The sequence below is a fragment of the Manis javanica genome, chromosome 3, assembly GCF_040802235.1.
Source record: "Manis javanica isolate MJ-LG chromosome 3, MJ_LKY, whole genome shotgun sequence".
Lineage (NCBI taxonomy): Eukaryota > Metazoa > Chordata > Mammalia > Pholidota > Manidae > Manis > Manis javanica.
The window spans coordinates 130,399,263-130,426,424 of NC_133158.1; the positions used below are offsets into that span (position 1 = coordinate 130,399,263).

General features: G+C 34.6%; 1 protein-coding gene across 9 annotated transcripts in view; it reads right to left on the minus strand.

Moving 5' to 3' along the window:
* NAALADL2 (N-acetylated alpha-linked acidic dipeptidase like 2) overlaps positions 1–27,162 on the minus strand; it is a 1,394,480-nt gene that overhangs the window by 586,809 nt on the left and 780,509 nt on the right. For all 9 annotated transcript variants that reach the window (XM_073232064.1, XM_073232060.1, XM_073232062.1 and 6 more), the window contains one exon: positions 10,574–10,847. In XM_073232064.1, coding sequence (XP_073088165.1) covers positions 10,574–10,847 — 274 coding nt within the window. The remainder of the gene's footprint in view (positions 1–10,573; positions 10,848–27,162) is intronic.

Genomic DNA, 27,162 nt, shown 5'->3' on the forward strand with positions numbered 1-27,162 from the left:
ACATCAGTATTTCTCATTTTCAAAAGGGCCCCATTTATTAACGTAAATTTTCATGCTTTTATGGAGATCCTAATGGGAATCCTCGTATGTAGTTACCCCTTTCCTCCTCCTGGGAAAGAACTTCACTCAGGGTTCTTTGAAATGCATAATCTATGAGTCAAGATGATTCCTTTCAGATTTACTTTTGGTAATTTCTATTATTAAAATAATTAGTATGCTTTCCAGTGATATAATTATGTTATGATACAAATGTGTTGTCTCAAACTGCAGCATGTATACACTGAGATGCTGATAAGGGGTTGGCAGGTGGATTGTCAAAAAGAATGGCAATGAAGCATGAAGCTTCTCTCTCCCCACCCTTCTCATTTGGAGCTGATGCCCTTTAGTCAGTCGTACACAGAGGGCTTCCATAGAAGACTCATATGAAGAAAGAACTGTTTTTAGAACATTTGACTACCATCTAGATACCAGTAAATCTAATTGCTAGATGAAATATTTCTGACATGAAATATTTCCTTAGCCATTATACTCACCTGCATCTGTAAAAACTTTATTAGATACACTAAAGCCCATTTCAAAAGACCTGATGAACTGTATCTTTCTGTTGCCTCATTATCTGTGATTTTCTCTACTTTTCCCCAGAGTGACCTGTTTCTGCCTGTCTTAAAGCACTCCCGAGACCAGTATCTTTATACACAGATTTGTCTACTACTTTCAGTTTCCAGTAGAGGGAAATTTCCTCAGTGAAAGATCCAACATGTACCTATTCTCATCCTGGTATCCAGCATACACTGTTGGCTTGTCTTTAATTGAAATGCTAATAGTTTAAACAGTATCTCTGAAAAGCAAAGTTGTACTTTTGAAAGGATTTGCCGAGAAAACCTAATCGTTGACAACACTTATCAAAATGGTCTTGATTATAAGTTTGTTCCTATTAAAATGTGATTAAATCAGTGCCTTAATACAATTTTTTAGTTTGCTGATACCATTACCATATAAATAACTGTTAATTTATTATTTAAAATCCTGATTAAATGATCACATATTAATGATCACACTGAAAAAATGAGAGAATTCATATTTTTTATTTCAAATTTCTAAATTATCTACTAATTATTTATGATTCACTGATACCATCTAAAAACAGTTATTAATTGGTTATGTTAATAAATGCATTTTTCATATTTATGAGAGTTTGAGGAGAAATCATGCAGGTTTGAGAAGGTATAGGTCAGACTGTGCCTTTTGTTTGTGTGCATATGAGAAAGATTTAGCAGTTACACAACTGTCAATTCTGTAAAAGACATTTACATTATAGGAAAATAACAATAGCTCCATCAACATTGGCAACTTTAATTAAGGAGCTCTTCAACCTGTCTTCTATAAATAGTACATGACAACAGATTAAAGCATTTTAACATGTAAAAGTTTTTGTCTTTGACAAAAACATTCCTTAATACAGACATCATTATATCAATTTATTTTGGCTTATGCACTTTGAGGCTATGCATTAAAAATTAATAATTACAGAAGTCTCAGGGTTCTGATGTTTTGACAGGTGATAATAAAAATGTATCTGCTGCCTTCAAATAATGAACCGAACCAGTACGTTTCTAAAATCTTTTTCCTATTTACCTTCAAGCAAACTGAAACATCACAGCTGTAAGAAAGCACACTAAATTTTTCTGAGACACAAATCAATATACAATGATATGATAAAATCTCAAGCCATTTCTTACCACATATTCTTGCTGCTATGATGAATCTTTTCTTATGGTGCATATTCTTTCACACTAGACAATCATCCACTCAAACAGTTGGGGTACTATGTTTAATTTATTTCCAGACACCAAGGATTAAATCTCGTCTGACTAGTCCTTTTGGGAAATCTCAAATGAGCAGAACCCTAAGTACTTGTTGAACTATTCACCTTGTATCAGTTTCTCCATAGAGAACATCCCTGAGAGATGCAGAGTGAAATGGAATAAGTTCTGTTTTTTTCTTAAACTAGGAAGAAATATACAAAAGTCTACACATTAATTTTTATTTTTTCTATATGTTAATTTTTGACCTAAGAACGAAGAACTTGAAACAACTGCAACAACTGAAATACAAAAGCAAATATTTTACACTTGGATAAAAAAAGTATTGGGGTGACAAAAGAGAGAGGTGGGCTATTATAAAACAGCTGAGAAGATGAATGGCGCACTTTGTAAACAAACATTAAATACTAAAATTCAATTATTGTCTGTGATACAACATGTGATTAAATGAAAACATAAACCTGACAATTAGCCAGGACTAAACATCAAAATATTAAAAAGTAACATTCTATTACCACAGTGGAGAAATTATCATAAACAGAAGAAACAGAAAAGAATAACTAAGATAAATGAATAGAATCATTATTTCCTGTAGTCAGCTAAACAGAATAAACAGAAAAATCATGGAAAGCAAGCAGGTCAAACAAGTTTTTCTGGAGCCATCCACCTGTGGGTGGCCTGGGCTCCACACTGAGAAAAATCCAGTGCCATGTTGCTCTGCTACCTCGAGGTGGAAAAAATTATTCATGCTTATGAAATGATGTATGCTTTGAAATTTTTCAGATTTGACATTTTCATCCAAATCAATCACTCTGAATCCTCCTAGTTCGTCTCTGAGATTCTTAATGCACAGAATGAAAAGCTGCTTTGACTAAAACAGTAATTTTCTACTCAATGTCAGAAATGGTAAACCCAAGCAGTTTTCACATTGACAAAATACAGTATTATCATAAGTACTATATATCTAAATACAAGGCTTACTTTGGAAATTTACTACCATTTTATATAACCTAGCTTTCAGATCCTTTTCAAATTAATGTGCTTATGTTTGTTAAAACTTGTAAAACCAAAATGTTCTCCCATGTTTACCTTTACTCTTTCTAAAAAGCACTAGATTATTAGTACTTATGAGGAGTTCAAAATTCAGATTGTAAGAATTCTATCAGTAATTCTTTTTCAAGTTCACTCAAGGGCTTTCCATAATGGATATTATCATGAAACCACAATGTGCTGAAGCCTGAAAATCAATGAAGTTTCCTCCCACTCCTGTGGCAGATATCACCAATCAATCATCCTCTTTTCAAACTCCTTCTCAAAACAATATTCTAGCTAATCAAGACCAATTAGACAGGGATTAGCAATAAGCAGGGAGCCATATAAAATATTTAATAATTTAATGTTATATAACCATTAATGTTAAATAACTTCATAATGTAAATGATACTTAATTATTTAAAATATTTAATAACATGAACAACAGGAGTACTAATCAATTCAAATGGACAACCAGCCAATGGAAGGGATACCAGCTCTTGTGCTGAACTAGTACAACCCAATTCAAATCAGTGTTAAGCATGAGACACACACTCCATTTTGCTGTCTTAGGCATAAAAGATCAGATAGAAGGATGGGCCTGTCAATTCTACAACCTTTTTTTTTACTATAATATGTAATATATACATTTGCTGAAAAAATATTTGCTACAATGATACACTAAATGCAATGCTTACTGGCACAGTGACCATGCTTCAATAACAGAAATAACAAAGAGAAGCCAGAGTTGTTACTTTTCTGGGCTCTCAGTAATTATTTAACAAATTTGCAAAATGTTTTTATAATATAACATATAAGGCACATATGGATGAGCTAATTAAGTTAAACCATTATACTACAGAAATCTAACCAAAGGAGAATACTTTGTTCTGCCAGGATTACATTTCCATATTTTAAGTTTATAATCTCTGAAGTCAATAGACAAAATCATGTAAATTTAGAATAAGACTGCATAATAAATTAATATATGTTGATTATACTAGATTGCATACAAAGATTTTCAGAAAGAAAAAAAATATTTTTTTACCCCCAACTTTAACAAATAATCCCTTAGGGAATATTTAGGTATTCATTTGTATTATTTGGTCAACATTTAAAAAATAACAAAATTAGCCAACATATCTTTCCTTGTAGCCATTTTTATCAGAGTATTTTAAAAGTTAAAAATCTACCTTTTAAAGAGAGATTATGAAAAATATGTTTAGAAGTAGGGGAAAATATAATATAGAAGTCCAAGAAAGAGTATTAAAAATAATGATTTTATTTTCCAACAACATGTATCAGGTTATATCTAGTTTCTGAAGGTATAGAGGGAAATGAGTTATACAAGGTACCTCATTCTTGTTTACTTTCTTTTCCTGTGACGTTGACAATGAAAAAGTAAATAAGATTGACAAATTAAAAAGACTTACTAAGTTCAGAAGAAAGTTCAGAAGACTCAGTTATGATGTGCCCTGAAGACAATAAAGAAGGCATAACATTATAGAACATGATGAGGGATCATTTTAATAAGGAAGTCAGGCAGTGCTATCTACAGAGGTCACATCCAGCTGATGAAGCACCATGCACTAACCTGGAGGAAGCACTTTTTAGTCAGAGATAAGTACAGATTCTTTGAGAGAATGAAGACCTCTATCAGATGAAACAAAGACATTGAGTATGTTAACGAATAAAACATGACTACTGAATTTTGTGTAGGGGACGGCCTTTGTCTTCTCACATGTTTGTAGGCAGAATGGGAAAGCACCTTCCCCCATGTCTGAACGCAGCATGGGAAAGCACAAGCTTGAGAGCAACCAGTGCAGTCCTTGGAAGTTATCTGCCCACAAAAACATATCTTGTCCTTGAAGACCAGCCAAGACTCCTCACTCTGAAAACAGGGAGACCTTGAGGATGTGTGAAAACACTGCCCCTGCTTACCAGGCAGCTTCTAAGAAAATCAACAAGGTGCTCTGGCCTCCCCCTGCCCTGAGATGGGAAAGATGAGTATAGCACTTGGCTGAGGTCTGAGAAAAGCAGTATAAAAATAAAGGTGCTGCATCACATTGGGGCTGCAGCCATTGTCTATCTGTCTGTGTTGTCTGTGTTTTTTGTTCTCTTATTTCACCCAAAGAAGATGAGTGGCATGTTACATCTGGTGCCCAATGTGGGGTGTACTCTCAGAGTGAGTTGTACATATATTCAGCTCCACGCCTCCCCTTAGGACTGTTCGACTTGGACGGTAGCCACTATCAATTTTAGAACCAGAGTAGAAAATATTTAAATAACTTGCTAGTGATCAGAGCAGTATTGAGCCATAGAGCCTTGTATCTGTTTATCTAACTGCCAGGTTCTCCTATTAGACTGCCAGCTGCATGTGGGCAGTGTCTAAACCTTTCTTATTTATTACTTTGTCCCCTGTATGGCCATATAAAAGGCATTCACTATGTTTCTTGTTGTATTAGTGGGACCCAAATGGTTAAATACTACATTAGTCAGTTAATCCTTCAGTATCAAATTAAAATATAAGGAAAAACAAGTTAATAATCACAGGGTACTTTATTTAATAAATGATCCTCAACTTATTAAGGTAAGGATATTGAAGGAGTTGCAAATCATTCAAGAGAATTCTTCCTTGAGGCTATGAAAGTAATGAGACAGAATTCTGCTTATTTTAAAATCAATTAGTGTATTGAAAAAGTACACATAAACCTAAAGATCTGCTTTTCCACAGATATCGCTACTTCTAAAAAAACTGAATTTGTAGTATTCACTGAAATGAAGTAAACAGGATTTGTAGTCTACATATTTAAATACTAGCATTTTATGTAAATTAAAATGTAAATTAATTCTAAGAAACTTACATTATCACAACTTTGTAAATGGATGCTTTAAATCATATAAAAAATCAAAATAAAAATGCTGACCTTGAATTTTCTGTCAGATAACACGGAGATTCAGTCTTTAGAAATAATTTTACTCAGATTATAAGTTTGTAGTCAAACCCTCACTAAAAATGACATATTTGTTTTAATGAAGAGAGAAAAATATAGTCCATTGAATTTTAACTACTTGGTTGAATTCAGCTATATTTGTCATAAAACTTTTATTTCATAAAATAGATTTTTGTTCTCTTTCCCAAGTAGAACATGTAACCTAACAAATATTTAAATACGGACAGTATGATGTGATAGGTACACTTCTTTATTCGTAAATGCTTCTGTCTAAATTTTAAACACAGGAAAAATATATAGGCCTCAAATATGTGAAGTCTAATTCCATGGTTATCCTCAAATAAAAAAACAATAATTACAAAATTGTTTTGTCATCTCAATTGGTTAGTGCACAAAGCTCATGAAACCAGAAACAGAAGGTCATATTGGGCCAAGAGATTTATGCAGACTTTTAAAAAATAATTATATACAACTGTGTTCACAGCTATTTATCTCACAATTGTGCATTGTTAACCAAAAGACAGATTCCACAAGAGAAAAGAAAAGGAGACAAAATGCAAAGTCATTTTCAATATTGAAACACTGCTCCGACTCACATTTCTCTATTGGTGAGATATCAGCTTTATCTTCAGACTCAAACAACAGAAGTTTAAGGAACTCAATTCTATTCTACTCCTTTAGGTTTATGATATTTTACCTATAACTGGAGTCATTCAGAGCCAAATGCATATAGCTCTGCCTTTTGCTATAACACTGACAAGCTTGATTTTCTTTGAGAACATAAACATAAAAGAGAAAGAGAAGGTTTTCCTAGCCATGAGAAAGTAGACATCAGAGTATAAGTTATCCAAGGATCCCATGCAGTGCTTATATACTTTTTTCTCTTTAAGACTTTTGACAAAATATTTTATATGGGGTTCAGATTTCACATGCTATTATGTCTTGATATTTCACAAAACAAAAACAAGAAATGCTCTTCAGGCCCAACTAGGCATGATTTATCATTATGTTTTCAAGATAAAATATTAATTCCTTGTTTCCCTGAACTGCTTTAAATAAAAACCATGATCAAGGTCTCACATGCATTTTATTAGTCATTTATACTTAACAAGGCATTTTACTCCCTAATGATTAATATTTATCATACTAAGGAGAAGACAGGAAGGCAATATAAAAGTTTGTATTTCCAAATCTTATTATATATAATTCTGATATTTTCTTAATTTTTCCTATATTTCTTATATGTCTAGTCTATACCAAACAATAATAATGATAACTAACATTTATTGAGTTATTTCTAGGTGCTAGGCACTTTCCAAGGTTTATATAATTTCTTCCCCACATCAGCCATTTGAGATACTATTATTATTCCCCTTATATTGGTGAGGACACTGAGGCTTTCAGAACTGAAATGTCAACCTATAGTTGTGCAATAATGAGGAAGGGAGCTAGTCTGGGCTCTTGAATTATGTATGCTCTCTGAGGACTTGGTAGTGATCAGTGTGTTAATGACAATGTAATTTATGCATAGTTAATCATTTGTTAAAAATAAGTTTCTCCATAAAATTGAATCATTTGGTTTGTCTTTCAGACAAAATAATGCTTAGCAGAAAGAAAAATACAAAATCCATTAAGTATTTCAGAATAAAAACAAATCCTGTTCAAAAATACAAACATGGCATACCCAATCTGCTCAACCAATTTATATTAGTTTCTTTTGCTTTTTTACATCTGTGTGGGTTTCACAACAGACAAAAGAAATAATTGCACAAAAATTACCTAAAGCCATGTATTCTCTTAATAAAACTGACTTCAGCACTTACTGCCAATGTCTTTAACATGACGATGATACTATAGTTGATACTTACCTTTCAATAAAAATATAAATCATTATTTATTCCCTGAAGCTAACCTCACTCGTGCTAAATTATTTATCTATCTATTTTAATATGTATTTTGCATCTGACAGGACAACTCTCCTTAGGACCCCTTTACTGACCTACCTGTCATTATGATGAGGTAAACAATGTCACCTTTCCAGTGCACAATGAATTACACAGAAGTTTCAAAGTACACAATCCATCATGCTGGCACTAAGTAGGTTTTTGAAGTAGATCTCAGATATCACAAATTATGTTTAGACTGTTACCAGAAAGCAAAAATTGGAAGCTTATACAAAATGGTCATATGATGAATGGGCATGACAGCTCTTCAAAAAAAAAGGGGCACTCCTCTTCTACAAATAACCTTGTCAAAAGCAAAACTAGTGGGGAGCTTCACTGGCAGTCAGACTAGAATAATTTAAGAACTTGTTAATGGCTCTGCCTGATAGAAATGCATGCAAACACAATGTATTCAAAATCAAAAAGTAGTAAGGCTTGAATCATCAGCAGCAACCTCTCAAGCTTGATTTGAAATAGGGAATGGTCTGTAGAACTGCAGAAAAATCACCAGTGTCCTATTAATTATAATATCTGAGTTTCAATAATGTATCTATCTAATACATGTCTATAAAATATATGGAAGTATTCTATATGTGTATAGTCAAGTACAAATTGCTTTGCTTTTGAAAAATCATAACATTAATATAGTTTGAATTTTAAAAAAGCAGTATCAATAACTTATTACATCCTTTATTAAAGTGGATATTTAAATTATGTACTTAGTATAATAGATTTGAATTATTAATTGATTCTAAAAATAATTGAGTTGAGTGTCTTCATCTCATTTTCATGGTCTTAATTTCTTAAATTATGTTCTTCAAATATTAGGTCTTTGTTTTATCCATAACTGTATTTTAGTTCCTTTAGTACTAGTCCCTTTTGTTTATGCCTAATATTTCAAACATGCAGTATAGTTCTGTAATTGTAGCTAACTTTATTTCTCCCTTTTAATAGCTACTTTAAGTCTTTTAAAATATTTCTTTGTTAAAATTCTACTTCTTAAGCATTTATAAATGACAGGAAGATCCCAAAATAACTTAAGATTTCATGGACATTTAATTCTATGATTCTGTAGAATTTAGTTTTCTTTTATATGGAACAATGAAAATTTAAACCTTTATAACTGATAAGATAAATGTATAGAAAACTCTCAGAGATATGATTACACAGGAACATAAAAAAACAATCTAGTGGGCCCAGCAGATTATTAAAGAGGGCTCTGCTGTGAAAAGGGACACAAGCTATAGTTTCATGGATTTATTATGTCACCTAGGTTAAGGAATAACGAATGTTTGCTGGAGGGAACTAAAATACAAATAGATGGGGGTACTTCCAAGGACCCATGCACATTCCTGGGTTTTTTATTGTTCTGTGTTTAGGACATGGTTTTTTTTAAAGAAGGAGATGACTGTGCTGGACTTGAGTCAACTGAGATAAAGAGGAAGCTGGAAATGTGTGTGGTTTATTCAGGGTTAGGAGTCAGAGAAAACATGTGGGATGATTTTAGAAACTTGCCTTGAGACTAAAACTTCTGAACCAAAGAGAGCTGGTAGCCTCCTTCTATTTTTAATAATACATAGGTAATACTGCCTACCAGAATTAGTGTATATTAAGTCAAATTATATAGTGAGTCCCACACTAGAAAGGATGCAGACATTTAAAGTTATATTGATTTTTAATTAAAGATAAGGCTTTTTGAGGTGGTGCCGGTTCTACGTAGACCTCCTGCTAGAAGTCAGAGAACAGTACAACAGAGCACAAACTGCTGAACCACCTTCCCCACAAACAACTGACGCCCCCTCACCAAACAGACAACATTAGGAACAAGCATGCATTTCTTCAAAATAGCTTGAATGATTTATTTATATCATATATTAATCAGTTAGTGGGATTCTTAAATCTGTGCTAATAAGTAATTAGAAACATAACTATTTCATCTGGATTAAAGGAGCAATCTACAGTTTTATAAGAAATTAAACTTTGTTTAGTAAAATAATTTTTTACCTGGAGAGAGAAGACCTCCCTGTATAAAGGCAACTAGTGACCAATTATACATTGTATCTAACTGGTAAATCATCCTATGAACTAGGCACTGTCCTCTCAGTTTTATATATATTAGCTAATTTGATTCTCAAAACAACCTTATAAAGTAGCAACTATTTTAATCCTCATTGCAGAGATGAGGAAATTCAGACCTAGATGGATAATTGAGGGGCTGAGATTTGAAACTAGTCCACATGGTTCTAGTAGCTATGCACTTAACCATAATGCCACACCCAACCCCGCCCCCCCCAAAAATACAAAAACAGCTAACCCAGAATAAAACAGATCAATAATCCACGCTTGACACCCAATTTATGTGTTTTCCATTAAGACAGCAGAAACATTGTATTTCAAATCGTAACAGTGTGAATAATCACATCAATTTTCCACTCCATTTCTTGTGTGCTATATACAATCTCAAAATGCAACTGCTTCCATTTCTGTCTTTCTGTCCATATCAATATATTAAAATTTGCCTCTTCAAAAGCAAACAATGAAATGAATTTGTACTATACGGACTAAGCAAAATGTGAATGACTCAGTCACACATTCAACACTTTTGAATTAAATTCTTTTAATGCTTTTTCACTTCCAAAATATGACAAGAAAGGGGTCAGGCAATCCAAATCTTCCTTCCCCTTTCCAGGTATCTCCACACTGAGAACATTTAATGGTTACTTTTGTATGTTGCATCTTGCCAGTCAGCTCAATTTAGATGAAAGCTGTTGTGTTCTAATTCCATTTCACTGTAAATGACAGAGACAAATGGTCATATTACCTTGAGAGTTCCTTTGGCAGAATAGGCTGCATATGAGCAGAGCAGATCCTGGCCGCTATGTTTTCTGGCTTCTTCACTGCAAGGCTCGCCATTAGGATGAAAGCATTGGCCAGTGCTGCTCAGAGTCACAGAGCTGGCAGAAGGGCCTGGCAGATTAAGCAGCACAGAATAATTTACAAACTGTACATCTTCTAGGCCCAAAGAAGTCCAGTGAGTTTTAATCTTCTCTGAAATCTCTGTGTCATCTTCACTTTTATATAGTTGTACCAAATTTCTGAAAGAAATTTAAAAAGCACACTCTAAAAAAACAGAGGGAATAATCTTTATTCTTTTGAATTATAGCTATTCAAAATATGAACAATAAATGTAAGATATGAAAGATGAATTAGACAGGATACTACAAGAAGCTCAGTTTGGTAGAGTTGATGAGCTTGCACAGAAATTACAACAAATCAAAGCAAAATGAATTAAGTTCTTAAGAATTAATAAAGTACTATGGGACTGCAGAAAAGAGTGATTAATGCCAACTAGTTTCTATTAGTTTTGATCCTCCTATTGACATCAACGTAACTCACTTAAAATTCAGTTCCAAAACTAGGAGTCGTGCTGTTTGAGACAGTTCTGTGTTATAATTAGCATGATTCTATATAAAGCTATGGGATTACTATATAGCTATTGTTATTTAAAATGATAGAGAAAACTTTTGATATAAATTACATGCCAAATTACATAATGCTACTGACATAATGATATACAATATCAGTAAGTCATGATAAAACCAACAGATGTCAAACCAATATGAAATTAGTTTCTGTGTTCTTGTTATAGTCTATGTATTTATTCCTACACCTGTTCTATAATTCACAATGATGCTATGTATTTTCACATCCTAGAAATCAGACAAAAATCTGTTTAAAAAATATGGGTAGAATGTAGAACAGAATCAAACATGGGAAATTAAGAAATAAATCAAAGTTTTATTTTGTACTGAAATGTAAAGGGCCTAAATTCCTTTTTGGGCAAAATATATCTTCTTACAAGAATCTTATTATTATACAAAATATTATGTGAATATTTTGATATTATTAGTTTTGCCCATCACATTATTTTTCTCAGAAAGACTTCTTTTAGGACCCTGTTTACTCAATAATTCCAACTCTTGGTTTCATTGATTTTTTCCTATTGCTTTTCTAGTCTATATTATTTATTCCTGCTTTAATCTTTGTTATTACCTTCCTTCTGCTAAATCTGAGCTTAGTTTACTCTTCTTTTTCTAGTTCCTTGAAATATAAAGCTATGTTGCTTATTTGAGATATTTCTTTTTTCTTAATTCTATATACTTCCTCAAGAACTGTTTTTGCTACATCTCATAAGTTTTGGTATCATGTGTGTATTCTTTTTTTGTCTCCACCTTTATTGGGTACAATTAACAAATAACATTATATAAATTTAGATGTAAAGCATGTTTATTTGGTAGACACTTATTATTGCAGAATAATCACCATCATAGCATTAGCTGATACTTCCACATATCACATACCATCACACCTTTTCTTTGTGGTGAGGATATTTAATATCTACTCTCTTAGCAACTTCCATCGTGGTGATTATAGTGGCTATGTATTTATTTTTTTATTTGCTTTTTTCACTTATCATTAGATTTCTGAGATTCCTCCAGGTTTCCTTATTAATTTCCTGGGATAAATATTTTTAAACATTTATAGTTTTTATCATAACAATGCTTCATTAAACATTCTTATTTATTTTTTTCTGATAAACATAATCAAAAGTTTCTCTAGGCAAGGAATCACTGGTCCATTAAGGTATGTGCCTGTATAACTTTAGTAAGAAAGCCACGTTTTTAACACTGTTTTGATTACATTCATGCCTGCCCTGCATGAATCCCTCCATTCCTTACCAACACATGGTGGTATCCTTTATTTCATTTATCTTTGGCAATGTGGTATGTATGAAATCATATATCATTATTTGTTTTAAAAAATAGCATTATTGGGTTGCAGAGTATGCTAAATGGTTTTACAAAGCTTTTTGTACTACCAGCATAACTTAATGGCCTTATTTACAGTGTATCTAATTTTTGTTAACCAATGAACATAAAAATTGTGACTTTAGTTTGCATTTCCTTCATTAGTAATGAGGATATTTTCATGTATTATTTAACAGTCTATGTAGCCTTCTCTGTACAGCAACTGTCTATGTATTTTGCCCATATTTATGGAAGCTTTTGTATATCCTGGATAATCCTTTTCTAGGTCATATGTCCCCCCAATTTTTTAGCTTCTTTTTCATTTTCAATATTTGATCTTACGATGGATAGTTCATAATTTTAATATGCATAATTTTAATGTAATGGTTTACATATTTTTGATGTGCTTAGGATTCCTTTTCAACCCAAGATAATGAAGTTACTTGTTTCTTCTCTAAAAGTTTTAAGAAATTGTTTTTCACATTTCAATGTTTCCAGGTAATTGCTTGTGCACTTTTATGAGGCATGAACACAAAATCAGTTTTTTCCACCTGAGTAACGATAGTAGTAAGTACTCTTTGTCCATTCTCCACTAATGCGCAATGACAATTCTGTCATTTGTGAATTTCTATATGTTTGTGGGTCTGTTTGGGCTCCCTAAACAATTCCATTAGTCTTTTTACTCCATCTTCTTAATAATATACTATTTTAATTATTTTTCTTTTATAATGTCTTAATGCTCAGAACAGCAAGTCCTCCTATTTGTTCTTCCTCAAGAAAGTCATCATTATTTTTTTCTTTTCCTCTCCCATATTAATATTGGAATGAACTCATCAATTTCTTTGTCAAGATTGCACTTGGAGTTACATTAAGACTTAAGATTAATTGGAGGAGAAATGTCATCCTTATAACAAGAAAATAAGTCCTGAATATATCAAATTTCCAGTCGATGTTAACATAAAATGTTTTAAGATTAAAATTTTTTTCTACATATTGCTAGTGTAGAGGAATACTATTTGTTTTATTACATAGTCTTACTAAACTTTCTAATTTTATCTTTCTTCTTTTCTTGAGTTTTCTACACAAAACAATTATGATAAGCAAATAATGTAGTTTTTATTACTTCCTTTCTAGCGACTTACATATATTACTTTTTTTTATTACTATGCAGTTTAAAACCTCCAGAAATGTTTAAGGAAATATTTCATAAGATATGATAATGGACCTCCATGTGGTTTTCTAAATATCAAAATAAGATTTTCCTCCCATTTTTATTTTAATGAGATGTTTTATGAACCACTATAGAATGTTATAAATTATGATAACATTTAGAAAGACATATTAACCTTTTCTTTAATATGGTGGATTATATTAACCAACTTTTTAAAATCATTTAAACAAACTTGCATTCCTAAGTCTAACTCTAATTATCAGAATACACTAAAAATTTTTAGATATTATGTGATTTAGTTTGCCAATCTTTTGTTTACAATTTTCATGTCTGCTTTTATCAGTAAAGTTGATATTCACCTTTCAGGCATCATTTCTGCTCAGTTTTAGTTTGAAGTAATACAACCCTCATAAAATGAAACAGAGAATGTCCCCTCTTGATTTGTTCTCTGGGATAGCTTGAATATATTAAAATTTTTGAAAGAAATTATTCTTAAACTAAAAATTGTCTGTACTTGATGTTCTTTTTATGGGATGATTACAAACTGCTGACTCAATAACTTTAATGCTGTAAGAATTTTATTATTTCTTTTTGAATCATAGTCTTTCATTACTCCTTGTGTCACCTGCTATTAATCCTCAAAGTTCTAAGTTTCTGGTTTCATCACTTGCCACAGTATTCATTCCTAAGTTTTGGTTCCCTTGGGATTTTTATTACCATCTTGTTAGTTTTAGGATAGTAGTGTTTTAGAGGAGGTTTATTGTAATGGAAAAAAGCATTTATATGTTTTTCAGAGTATCTATTTAGAAATACCAACAAAACCAGAAATGCATTAACTTGAGTACCTAATTCCTATATAAGAGATGATTTCTTTGTAAGTCCTACACCTTGGTTATTCCTACAAATCCAAGAGAGAACACTCTGGAAAAGCAGCTAAGAACTTTGTTCCAAGTTCCTGCTTTATCCACAGACTTATAATACAGATATTTGTTCAAAACTGATTGACAATGATACCATTTTATACATGATCTCTACCTGACAGAGATTACTCAAATCTTCTATAGTATAGTAGTTGACTAGATTTAAGGAAATTTGAGGTCCCTTTTATAGAAATCTAAAGAGTACCAATGTAACAACATAAAAAAATGCAGCCTAAAAGATGTTAACAAGTTATTTATAAACATGTGTTATTGTTGTTGTTGTTGTTTTAAACACTGGTCTTTAAAAAATAGAGGAAACACTGTTTCTTAATAAATATTCCCTAATATTCCAAATAGCAAATAATAAGCTAATAAATATCTGTTCAAGTCCAATCTTCCTAAGATAACTTTTTAATTGAGTTTCATGTAAAACTATAGTTTAAACTTAAATTGCTTATAGTAATATTATCCCCCAAAAAAAGATTTGAAGAGGATGCATGAGTTCTATGTTTTAAAATTACATAATCCTCAAATCTAAATTGTTTTAAATAAATCAGTGGTCATTAAGACAAAGTCTTATTGATACAAATGGTTTAGCCAAAAGATTCTATTCACTAATCATTTCAAATCATTCAGACTATTAAAATGCCTAGGTTTTATTGACAATGTCTACAATTTTCTTAACATTTTCCCCCACAATAAGTATTTTGGAATTTATGGTGAATAGTTCTAATTAAGAAGTTTGCTATATTCAGAGAAATGTTATTAAAAATGAGCTACACTAGGAGGCGGAGCCAACATGGCAGCATGAGTAGGACAGTGAGAATCTCCTCCCAAAAACATATATATTTTTGAAAATACAACAAATACAACTAATCCTAAAAGAGAGACCAGAAGACACAGGACAACTAAAAGGACATCCACTCGTGCGAGAGCCCAGCGCTTGGTGAAAGGGGTAAGATACAAGCCCCGGCCTGGCGGGACCCGAGCACACCTCCCCCCAGCACCCGGCAGGAGGGAGAGGGAGCCCAGGACTGCTAAACACCCAGCCCCAACCACCCGCACCAGAGCACAGACACAGAGCATGCGTGGAGGGCTGGAAACTAAGGAAACAGGGCAGCAAGACACCTGAGCAGGTCCTGAAGCCGATGCCCCTGTGACAAAGAGAAGCAAGTGCTTTTTGAAAGTCTTAAAGGGACAGGGACATAACAGCTGGATGGAAACAACAAAGGTCACAGTCCAGCAGCTGGAAATTACAGGGAATCCCCTGGGCGACAGTTCTGAGACCCCTCACGGAGGCAAACAGCTAAACAACACCCCCCTCACCCCCCGTCCATTACCTCTCCGGGCTCTGCTAAAGCAGAGAAGCAGCCTGAGGCAGGCCACGTCCCCTAAGAAAGGGAGTTTTCTACATATAGGCCAGGCAAGACACAAAGACCCAGCCTACATGCAATTACCCAACACAAGCCACTAGGGGTCCCAGTAAAGAAAGGCCAGTAGCAAGTGAAAAGTTTGGCCCTTCCAGCTGACAGTCAATAGCACCTGTCAACATAAAAAGGCAAAAAAATATGATCCAGACAAGACTAACCCAGACAGCTTCGGCATCTGCTACATCTTCCCCTGAGAAGGAACCTGGGGAGATAGATTTAACCAGTCTTCCTGAAACAGAATTCAAAACAAAAGTCATAACCATGCTGATGGACTTGCAGAGAAATATGCAAGACCTAAGGAAGGAGAATACAGAAATAAAACAAGCTCTGGAAGGACTTCAAAACAAAATGGACGAGATGCAAGAGACCATTAATGGACTAGAAAACAGAGAACGGGAATGCAGAGAAGCTGATGCAGAGAGAGATAAAAGGATCTTCATGAATAAAAGAATTCTAAGAGAGCTGAGTGACCAATGAAAAAGTAACAGTATCTGCATTATAGGAGTACCAGAAGAAGAAGAGAGAAAAAAAGGGATAGAAATTGTCTTTGAAGAAATAATTGCTGAAAACTTCCCCAAACTAGGGGAAGAAATGGCCTCTTAGACCACAGAGGTACACAGAACTCCCATGACAACGGATGCAAGGAGGGCAACACCAAGACACATAATACTTAAAATGGCAAAGATCAAAGACAAGGACAAAATATTAAAGGCAGCCAGAGAGAAAAAAGGTTACCAAAAAGGAAAGCCCATCAGGCTATCATCAGACTTCTCAACAGAAACCCTACAGGCCAGAAGAGAATGGCATGATATACTTAATGCAATGAAACAGAAGGGCCTCGAACCAAGACTACTGTATCCAGCACGAATATCATTTAAATATGAAGGAGGGATTAAACAATTCCAAGACAAGCAAAAGTTGAGGGAATTTGCCTCCCACAAACCACCTCTACAGGGTATCCTACAGGGACAGCTCTAGATGGGAGCACTCTTAAAAAGAGCACAGAACAGAACACCCAACATATGAAGAAGGGAGGAGGAGGAATAAGAAGGGAGAGAAATAAAGAATCATCAGACCGTGTTTATAATAGCGCAACAAGTGAGTTAAGTTAGACAGTAAGATAGGAAAGAAGCTAACCCTGAACCTTGGGTAACCACAAACTTAAAGCCTGAAATGGCAATAAGTTTTTACCTCTCAATAATCACCCTAAATGTAAATGGACTGAATGCACCAATCAAAAGACACAGAGTAATAGAATGGATAAAAAACAAGACCCATCCATACATCCATATGCTGTTTACAAGAGACTCACCTCAAACCCAAAGACATGCACAGACTTAAAGTCAAGGGATGGAAAAAGATATTTCATGCAAAAAACAGACAGAAAAAAGCAGGTGTTGCAATTCTGGTATTAGACAAAACAGACTTCAAAATAAAGAAAGTAATAAAAGACAAAGAAGGACATTACATAATGATAAAGAGCTCAGTCCAACAAGAGTATATAACCATTATAAATATATATGCACCCAATACAGGAGCACCAGCATTCCAGAAACAAATACTAACAGAACTAAAGGAGGAAATAGAATGCAATGCATTCATTCTAGGAGACTTCAACATACCACTCACTCCAAAGGACAGATCCACCAGACAGAAAATAAGACACAGAGGTACTGAACAACACACTAGAACAGATGGACCTAATAGACATCTATAGAACTCGACATCCAAAAGCAACAGGATACACATTCTTCTCAAGTGCACATGGAACATTCTCCACAATAGACCACATACTAGGCCACAAAAAGAGCCTCAGTAAATTCCAAAATATTGAAATCCTACCAACCAACTTTTCAGACAGCAAAGGCATAAAACTAGAAATAAACTGTACAAAGAAAGCAAAAAGGCTCACAAACACATGGAGGCTTAACAACACACTTCTAAATAGTCAGTGGATCAATGGCCAAATCAAAACGGAGATCCAGCAATATATGGAAACAAACGACAACAACAACAAGACTAAGCCCCAACTACTGTGGGACACAGCAAAAGCATTCTTAATAGGAAAGTATATAGAAATCCAGGCATATTTAAAAAAGGAAGAACAATCCCAAATAAATGGTCTAATGTCACAATTATTGGAATTGGAAAAAGAAGAACAAATGAGGCCTAAGGTCAGCAGAAGGAGGGACATAATAAAGATCAGAGAAGAAATAAACAAAATTGAGAAGAATAAAACAATAGCTAAAATCAATGAAACCAAGAGCTGGTTCTTTGAGAAAATAAACAAAATACATAAGCCTCAGGGCCAGACTTATTAAGAGGAAAAGAGAGTCAACACAAATCAACAGTATTAGAAACGAGAAAGGAAAAATCATGATGGACCCCACAGAAATACAAATAATTATTAGTGAGTACTATGAAAACCTATATGCTAACAGGCTTGGAAACCTAGGAGAAATGGACAACTTCCTAGAAAAACACAACCTTCCAAGACTGACCCACAAAGAAACAGAAAAATCTAAACAGACCAATTACCAGCAACGAAATTGAAGCGGTAATCAAAAAAACTACCAAAGAACAAAATACCCAGGCCAGATGGATTCACCTCAGAATTTTATCAGACATACAGGGAAGACATAATACCCATTCTACTTAGTTTTCCAAAAAAATAGAAGAGGAGGGGATACTCCCAAACTCATTCTATGAAGCTAACATCACCCTAATACCAAAACCAGGCAATGACCCCACCAAAAAAGAAAACTACAGACCAATATCCCTGATGAATGTAGATGCAAAAATACTCAACAAAATATTAGCAAAGCGAATTCAAAAATACATCAAAAGGATAGTACACCAGGACCAAGTGGGATTCATCCAAGGGATGCAAGGATGGTACAACATTCAAAAGTCCATCAACATCATCCACCACATCAACAAAAAGAAAGACAAAAACCACATGATCATCTCCATAGATGCTGAAAAAGCACTTGACAATGCTCAACATGTATTCATGATAAAAACTCTCAGCAAAATGGGAATAGAGGGCAAGTACCACAACATAATAAGGGCCATTTATGATAAACCCACAGCCAATATTATATTGAAGAGCCAGAAGCTGAAAGCTTTTCCTCTGAGATCAGGAACTAGACAGGGATGCCCACTCTCCCCACTGCTATTTAATATAGTACTGGAGGTCCTAGCCACAGCAATCAGACAAAACCAATAAATACAAGAAATCCAGATTAGTAAAGAAGAAGTTAAACTGTCACTATTTGCAGATGACATAATACTGCACATAAAAAACCCTAAAGACTCCAGCCCAAAACTACTAGAACTGATATCAGAATACAGCAAAGTTGTAGGAAACAAAATTAACACACAGAAATCTGTGGCTTTCCTATACACTAACAATGAACCAACAGAAAGAGAAATCAGGAAAACAACTCCATTCACAACTGCATCAAAAAGAATAAAATACCTAGGAATAAACCCAACCAAAGAAGTGAAAGACTTATACTCTGAAAACTACAAGTCACTCTTAAGAGAAATTAAAGGGAACACTAACAGATGGACACTCATCCCATGCTCGTGGCTAGGAAGAATTAATATCGTCAAAATGGCCATCCTGCCCAAAGCAATATACAGATTTGATGGAATCCCTATGAAACTACCAGCAACATTCTTCAATGAACTGGAACAAATAATTCAAAAATTCATATGGAAACACCAAAGATCCCAAATAGCCAAAGCAATTCTGAGAAAGAAGAATAAAGTAGGGGGGATCTTACTCCCCAACTTCAAGCTCTTCTATAAAGCCATAGTAATCAAGACAATTTGGTACTGGCACAAGAACACAGAGCCACAGACCAATGGAACAGATAGAGAATCCAGACATTAACCCAGACATATATGGTTAATTAATATTTGATAAAGGAGCCATGGACATACAATGGAGAAATGACAGTCTCTTCAACAGATGGTGCTGGCAAAACTGGACAGCTACATGTAGGAGAATGAAACTCGACCATTGCCTAACCCCATATACAAAAGTAAACTCAAATTGGATCAAAGACCTGAATGTAAGTCATGAAACCATTAAACTCTTGGAAAAAAACATAGGCAAAAACCTCTTAGACATAAACATGAGTGACCTCTTCTTGAACATATCTCCCCAGGAAAGGAAAACAACAGCAAAAATGAACAAGTGGGACTATATTAAGCTGAAAAGCTTCTGTACAGCAAAAGACACCATCAATAGAACAAAAAGGAACCCTACAGTATGGGAGAATGTATTTGAAAATGTGAGATCCGATAAAGGCTTGACGTCCAGAATATATAAAGAGCTCAGATGCCTCAACAAACAAAAAACGAATAACCCAATTAAAAAATGGGCAGAGGAACTGACAGACAGTTCTCCAAAAAAGAAATACAGATGGCCAACAGACACATGAAAAGATGCTCCGCATCGCTAATTATCAGAGAAATGCAAATTAAAACTACAATGAGGTATCACCTCACACCAGTAAGGATGGCTGCCATCCAAAAGACAAACAACAACAAATGTTGGCGAGGCTGTGGAGAAAGGGGAAACCTCCTACACTGCTGGTGGGAATGTAAATTAGTTCAACCATTGTGGAAAGCAGTATGGAGGTACATCAAAATGCTCAAAACAGACTTACCATTTGACCCAAGAATTCCACTCCTAGGAATTTACCCTAAGAATGCAGCAATCAAGTTTGAGAAAGACAGATGCACCCCTATGTTTATCACAGCACTATTTACAATAGCTAAAAATTGGAAGCAACCTAAATGTCCATCGATAGATGAATGGATAAAGAAGATGTGGTACATATACACAATGGAATACTACTCAGCCATAAGAAGAGGGAAAATCCTACCATTTGCAGCAACATGGATGGAGCTGGAGGGTATTATACTCAGCGAAATAAGCCAATGCGTAGAAAGAGAAATACCAAATGATTTCACTCGTCTGTGGAGTATAAGAACAAAGGAAAAACTGAAGGAACAAAACAGCAGCAGAATCACAGAACTCAAGAATGGACTAACAGGTACCAAAGGGAAAGAGTCTGGGGAGGATGGGTGGGTTGGGGAGGATGGGTGGGTAGGGAGGGACAAGGGTGGGAGAGAAGTAGGGGGGTATTAAGATTAGCATGCATGGGGGGGTGGGAGAAAGGGGAGGGCTGTACAACACAGAGAAGACAAGTAGTGTCTCACAACATTTTGCTATGCTGATGGACAGTGACTGTAAAAGGGTTTATAGGGGGGTCCTGGTATAGGGGAGGGCCTAGTAAACATAATATTCATCATGTAAGTATAGATTAATGATAACAAAAAAAAAAAGCAGTTCCTGTGTGGTGACCTCCAATGAGTTCTACACAATAGTATAAAGGGCATATAAAAGGGTAGGCAAAGTATTTGTTTGTGCTTATACAGAGGATCAAAGCCTAATTTGGCTATCCCGAAAATGAACTAAGATACGATATGAAAAAGAAGTTCCAACATCAGCACTCTCTGGAAGACTCATACCAGAAGAGGATCATCAAAAAACCCCAACCAAGATCCACGTGCTGCTACAGGTGTAGATGCACTCATCCCACCGGTTCCGGGACTTGCCATGGGAATGAAGAAGGAGATATCTAAGCTGGCCTGTGCATACAGTAAAACAACAAATTTGACTGGATCTACACTGTTGGAGCTCAACCAAGAATTAGGAGAAGTGCAAGTTGCAGCGCTCCATAATCTTACAACCACAGACTATTTACTGTTAAAAGAACATATGGGATGTAAACAGTCCCCAGGAATGGGTTGTTTTAAATTGTCTGATTTCTCTCAGACTGTTCAAGTTCAGTTGGACAATATCCACCATATCGTAGATAAGTTTTCACAAATGCCTAAGGTACCTAACTGGTTTTCTTGGTTTCACTGGAGATGGCTGGTAATTATAGGTCTGCTTTGGTTATGTAACTGTATTCCTATTATGTTAATATGTGTGCGCAATTTAATTAGTAGTTTAAAACCTATACATGCTGAAGTTACTCTACAAGAAGATATGTCAAAGAAATAATCAATCTTCCCATGTTTTCTTCCACCTGCAACTTCTATAGCTTTTCTTCTTCCTTCCTAATTACAACCCCTAAATAGAATTCGTGCTTCTTATCGAATTTACCATGTATCACAATTCTTCCAAGTGGTAAAGCTACCTCAAGACAAATGCTGGGCATAGAAGCCACAGAGCATAAATATGCAAAGAAGTAAAAAACTAACCCTTTCAAACAATAAGGCTTCTCTCTCACTTACCAAGTTTACATTTCCCTGTATGGCCCCGGAAGATGACTGGTTAGCCAGAGACGGGTAAGATTCCTCAAGGGAGGAACAACCTAAGAGAGGCACACTCGCAGGGGGGCCATCAGATGAGAAATTGGGGATCAACAGAGGTGAGGCTTAGAACCTCCCCCCACCCCCCATTTTGAGAGAAATCTGCTGCATCCGTGGATGTCTTATTGCCCTTGTCTAGCTTGGATTAACACATAGTCTACAGGCACACACCTGATCATCTACATTTGCTTTCTTACAACACTAAACTATATTTTCTACCTTTATCTTGCATCTACCTACCACTTCATCATTTTATTAAAAATAATAATAATAAAGAGAGAAATGTGGTATCCACATATAAATCAAGTATAAAAATCAAACGAATATTCATATTTGAACTGTTTATAGTTCATAAAGCATGATCAAAACTGAAAGTTTCTGTGATAACTGCCCTTGTACTCTTCACCATGTAACTTATTCACTGTGTAAGAATTTGTTCTCCATGTAAGAACCTGTTCGTTATGCTTCAGGAGATTGGAGACTGACGAAAATTAGGCCTGGAGTAGATTAATTATTATACATTGAACATTGAGTCCTCTATACAGAATTTTATTGTTGTTAACAACCATTTGATTAATAAATAGGAGAGATGCCCTCAAAAAAAAAAAAGTACACACTTCCAATTGTAAAATAAATAAGTAACTGGGATGTAATGTATAGCATAAGGAATATAGTCAAAATATTGTAACAACTTGGTATAGTGATAGCTGGTACCAAGAATTATCATGTATATAAATGTTGAATCACTGTGTTGTACACCTGAAACTAATGTAATACTGTATGTCAACTACCTTTCAATAAAAAATAATTATCAAAAAAAAATGAGCTACACTATAGTCTCAATTTACCAATCCCAGAGAAGCTGCAAAAGTTAGAGTGTGTCACCAACAGAAAGTTTTACTCTGCCTTAATTTTTAAAATAAGAATTTCCATGGGTTTGTAGTTTTGGCAAGCACCATAATGAACTGACACTTGAATTTGGAAGTAATTTGTCATTCACATTGAGAATTGAATTTGGAAGTAAATTTGGCATTAGTATTCCATTGGCTAGTAGACACTGGAAATGGGAGGATTTTGGCTTTGGTAGACAAAATTCTGTTTATATCAGTGTTCAACACCTGCTACTGGATGAGGCACCGAATGACACTGATGTTAGAATTGCAGGAAGCAATTCATGTAGTATTCCTAGTAACAGGTGAGTGCCAAGATCATCCTGTAAATGAATGGGAAAGAAAATATCTCAGGAAACATGTTAGTATTACACAGACATGTACAAAATGGCACATTTCCTAACATCCACTGAGATTTATACTATGTGTGTATAACATACACAAAATTATACTGCACCAGTTGCTATTTCTCACATATTAAAAGGTCAAATGTTTCTTCAAGGTTGTTATTTGACTTGGTATCCAATGTAGTAAAATTCTATGAATCATGTACAATATGTGTATTCAAAGAGTACAGCATGAACTGACTTACCTCTTAATTTTGCTTTGGAAATATTAAGACTAAAATGGTAAGATTGTATCACATAATAGCAAGAAATGAAATGAAATAGTTAGAAGGAAAGGGAGTATGTCCTCATCTTCCCTGAAAGCTAGCCACTAAGACCATGCTAAACTAAAGCATGGGTAACTGCTCAACTACTTACCTGGTAAAACAGCATGCTAACAGTAAATTGTGTATTGATTGTCAGCTATAGAGAGTGAAAATATTGCACATAATATTTGCACAAAAATAATCCTTATGTAAGTACTGTTATCATTTTACAGATAAGGAAATTTCAGATCAGGCAATGTGATCAAGATGTAAAATGTCCCAGATTAAAATATGTCAGATTTCTATTATATTACATTGTATTTCTGATTTCCCACTATACCACAGTGCTGTTTAGAGAAGCAGATAGTTTCCCAGCCTTAGCTGCTTTCCAAAGGCAATAAAAATGGTGACTATTAGAAAGCACAGTATCTGGCTGAAATAATTAAAAAGTCAGATGGTATGAGGTTGGAGGAAAGAGATGTTTATGCTTTGGGGAATCAAAGTAACTATTTAGAGAATACAATAGGCCAAATTTCAGAGTTTGGGAGTCATTTAAACAAGAAAGAAGAAAACTGCTTCTTATATATTACATTTTTTGCAAGTTAGCACAGAAGTAGATTTTTGAAAGAGATAATAATCCCCCTTCTCTCTGAGCAAGGAGAACACGGAACCTAGCTGTCTGCTCTAAGTTTTATAAGGCATGCTGACCGCCCAGGTGACCTCCCGCAAAATCCTCGGCATAAAGCTCAATATAGACATGCTTACTTCATATGATATTTCTTTCAACCTTATGTTGCACAAACAGTAAAAGAAGCTTTATTAAAAACCAGGACACATACAAGTGAAATAAACTGTCAAAAATCTGTTACTACCTGAACCAGAAAAAGAAGAAAAATCCCTGTATATAACTCTACAATTTTCACCCTAGCACAAATCTATCCAGGAGATCACTTCATCTACATTAATATTGAGTGCATATTCAGGTTATAAGAAAAAGCTATAGTAGTATCTTATGATGAAGCATTTAAAAATGCCTTTTAGAAAAAAGAACTGTGTCTGAACAAAATGAAGGCTCTCCAAGGCACGGAGGCTAATAAGATTTTACAGAATGTATCAGCACTACATTTACTGTTAATAGCATCTGGCTTCTGAGACTCTTTCTCTCTGTTTTTCAGAGAGAATAATTGCAAAAGGTTGCTTTAGATAAATTAAAGTGACTTAATCTGAAAATAAATCTGAAACAGACTCACAAAATGGACAGATTAATCCCATCAGTAACATTACAAGTCTTCAACTTCATCTCCTTGGTTCTCTAATGCAGTTATGTGAACTTGGATGGTACCAAAACTTACAGGGAGTTTTCATTTACTGAGTCACCACTCCGTGATCCAATGTTCCTTCAGGTAACTGAAAATACCACTGAATAAATATGGAAGAAATGTATTCCATTTCAGTAAGTTCATAACAAAAATGATCTCCATCCTACTTCAACTTAAGTGTATTTACTAAGACTTTTTTAAGTGTCTGAAGCACTAATATGATTCCCTTTTCTTGTCATTAATACAAAATTAGTGTATTTTACTAATCTTACAAAATGAACTTTTTAAGGACAGGTAGTTCAGTCTCACCCTTTTGAACACATTCTGAAAGCCCAACTACAGCCTTGCACCTAGTAAATGGTAACCATGACCAATATGTAGTAAATATTTACTAAAATACGGCTTCAATATTGAAAATGTAATTCTAACATGACATATACTTATTTTACTTTATTTTCCAATATCGCAAATTAAATCTTGAGTAGTCCTGCAAGGTTCACTAGGACAATGAAAGTAATTTTATAAAATGGGGGGGGATTAATATATTTTAAAAATAATTTTTAGATATCCTTTTCCTGTGATGCCACAAATAGGCTAGGGCTATTGTCAGAACAAGGCATGATAATTCCTATGTCAGGGCAATAATCAAATTCAGTAAGTATTTAAATGGTAGTCATCACTTGTTAACCAAGACCACCTTTGTTCATGGGCAGGCTCATTTCAGCACCCAAGAGTGAAACTTTATTAAATCACTCCTGTTACATGACAAGTTGCTTAAATCATGAGAAAACCAATTGTTAATACATCCAAGTTTATGAAATCTGTTGAAATCGATCTGTAGAGATGTCTTGTTATTGGAAGTCATGACAGTATGGAACAAAGATGAAAATTCAAAATGCTAAAATGACAGAAAGCCAGAGAGTTTGACATGAAGAGCATATTGCATGTTGTGATATCTGAAAAAGCTATCATTTATGTGTTTCATATCTATTGTATACAGGAGGAAAGAAAAAAAGAGGCTTCTTGCTAGACGAGAGATGCGCAGCATTGATGTTGATGAATTTCTGACATACATTATTCCTAATAGGCCAGAACCCAATCTATTGAACCTAATGAATAATCCAGGACACATGAACAGCTGACTGTCAATCAAAGATTGTCGGGGTAGTGGGTGGACAGAGACAGAAACTTTGGGAGAAGTAGGAGAGAGTGAAAAGGTTCTGGATTTTGGATTCAGCAAAACAGGGCTTAAATTCTGGTTCTTATATACAAGCTAAATGACATTGTATAGAATATCTCTTCAGCCTCAGTTTTAACATTGTAATATGTTGAATTGTAACATCTTACAGTTTTTTAAGAGCATTAAATGAATAACAAATGTAAAATGTTTAGCATAGTCTCTGACACCTTCAGGCACTAATAAATGTTACTTTTCTTTCTAACTTTCCAAATTAATCTTCTCCAAGTACTGAAACAGGAGTAACAGCATCTACTCTACAACAGGACTCCATCAGAATATATACATGAGCTTATGTGGATAAAATGAGAGTTCCTGTGGCCAGGATTCTCACCTGGCCCTGGTTGACTAGCTCACTGCACACCTGTGGGCAATACATGGATGTTGACTCTATATAAAGAGCTCTGCCCAGTATTCTGGGTTTTACATGGTGGCAGGGCTGCAAGGCTGCAGGAGAGCAGAGCAGAGGCTGGAGTGGTGGCAGCGTCAAGGACAGAGGTCCAGAGGACAGCTGTGTGGGATGACTGTGCAGAGAGGCCCAGAGGACAGCTGTGGGGGACAACTGTGCAGAGAGGCCCAGAGGA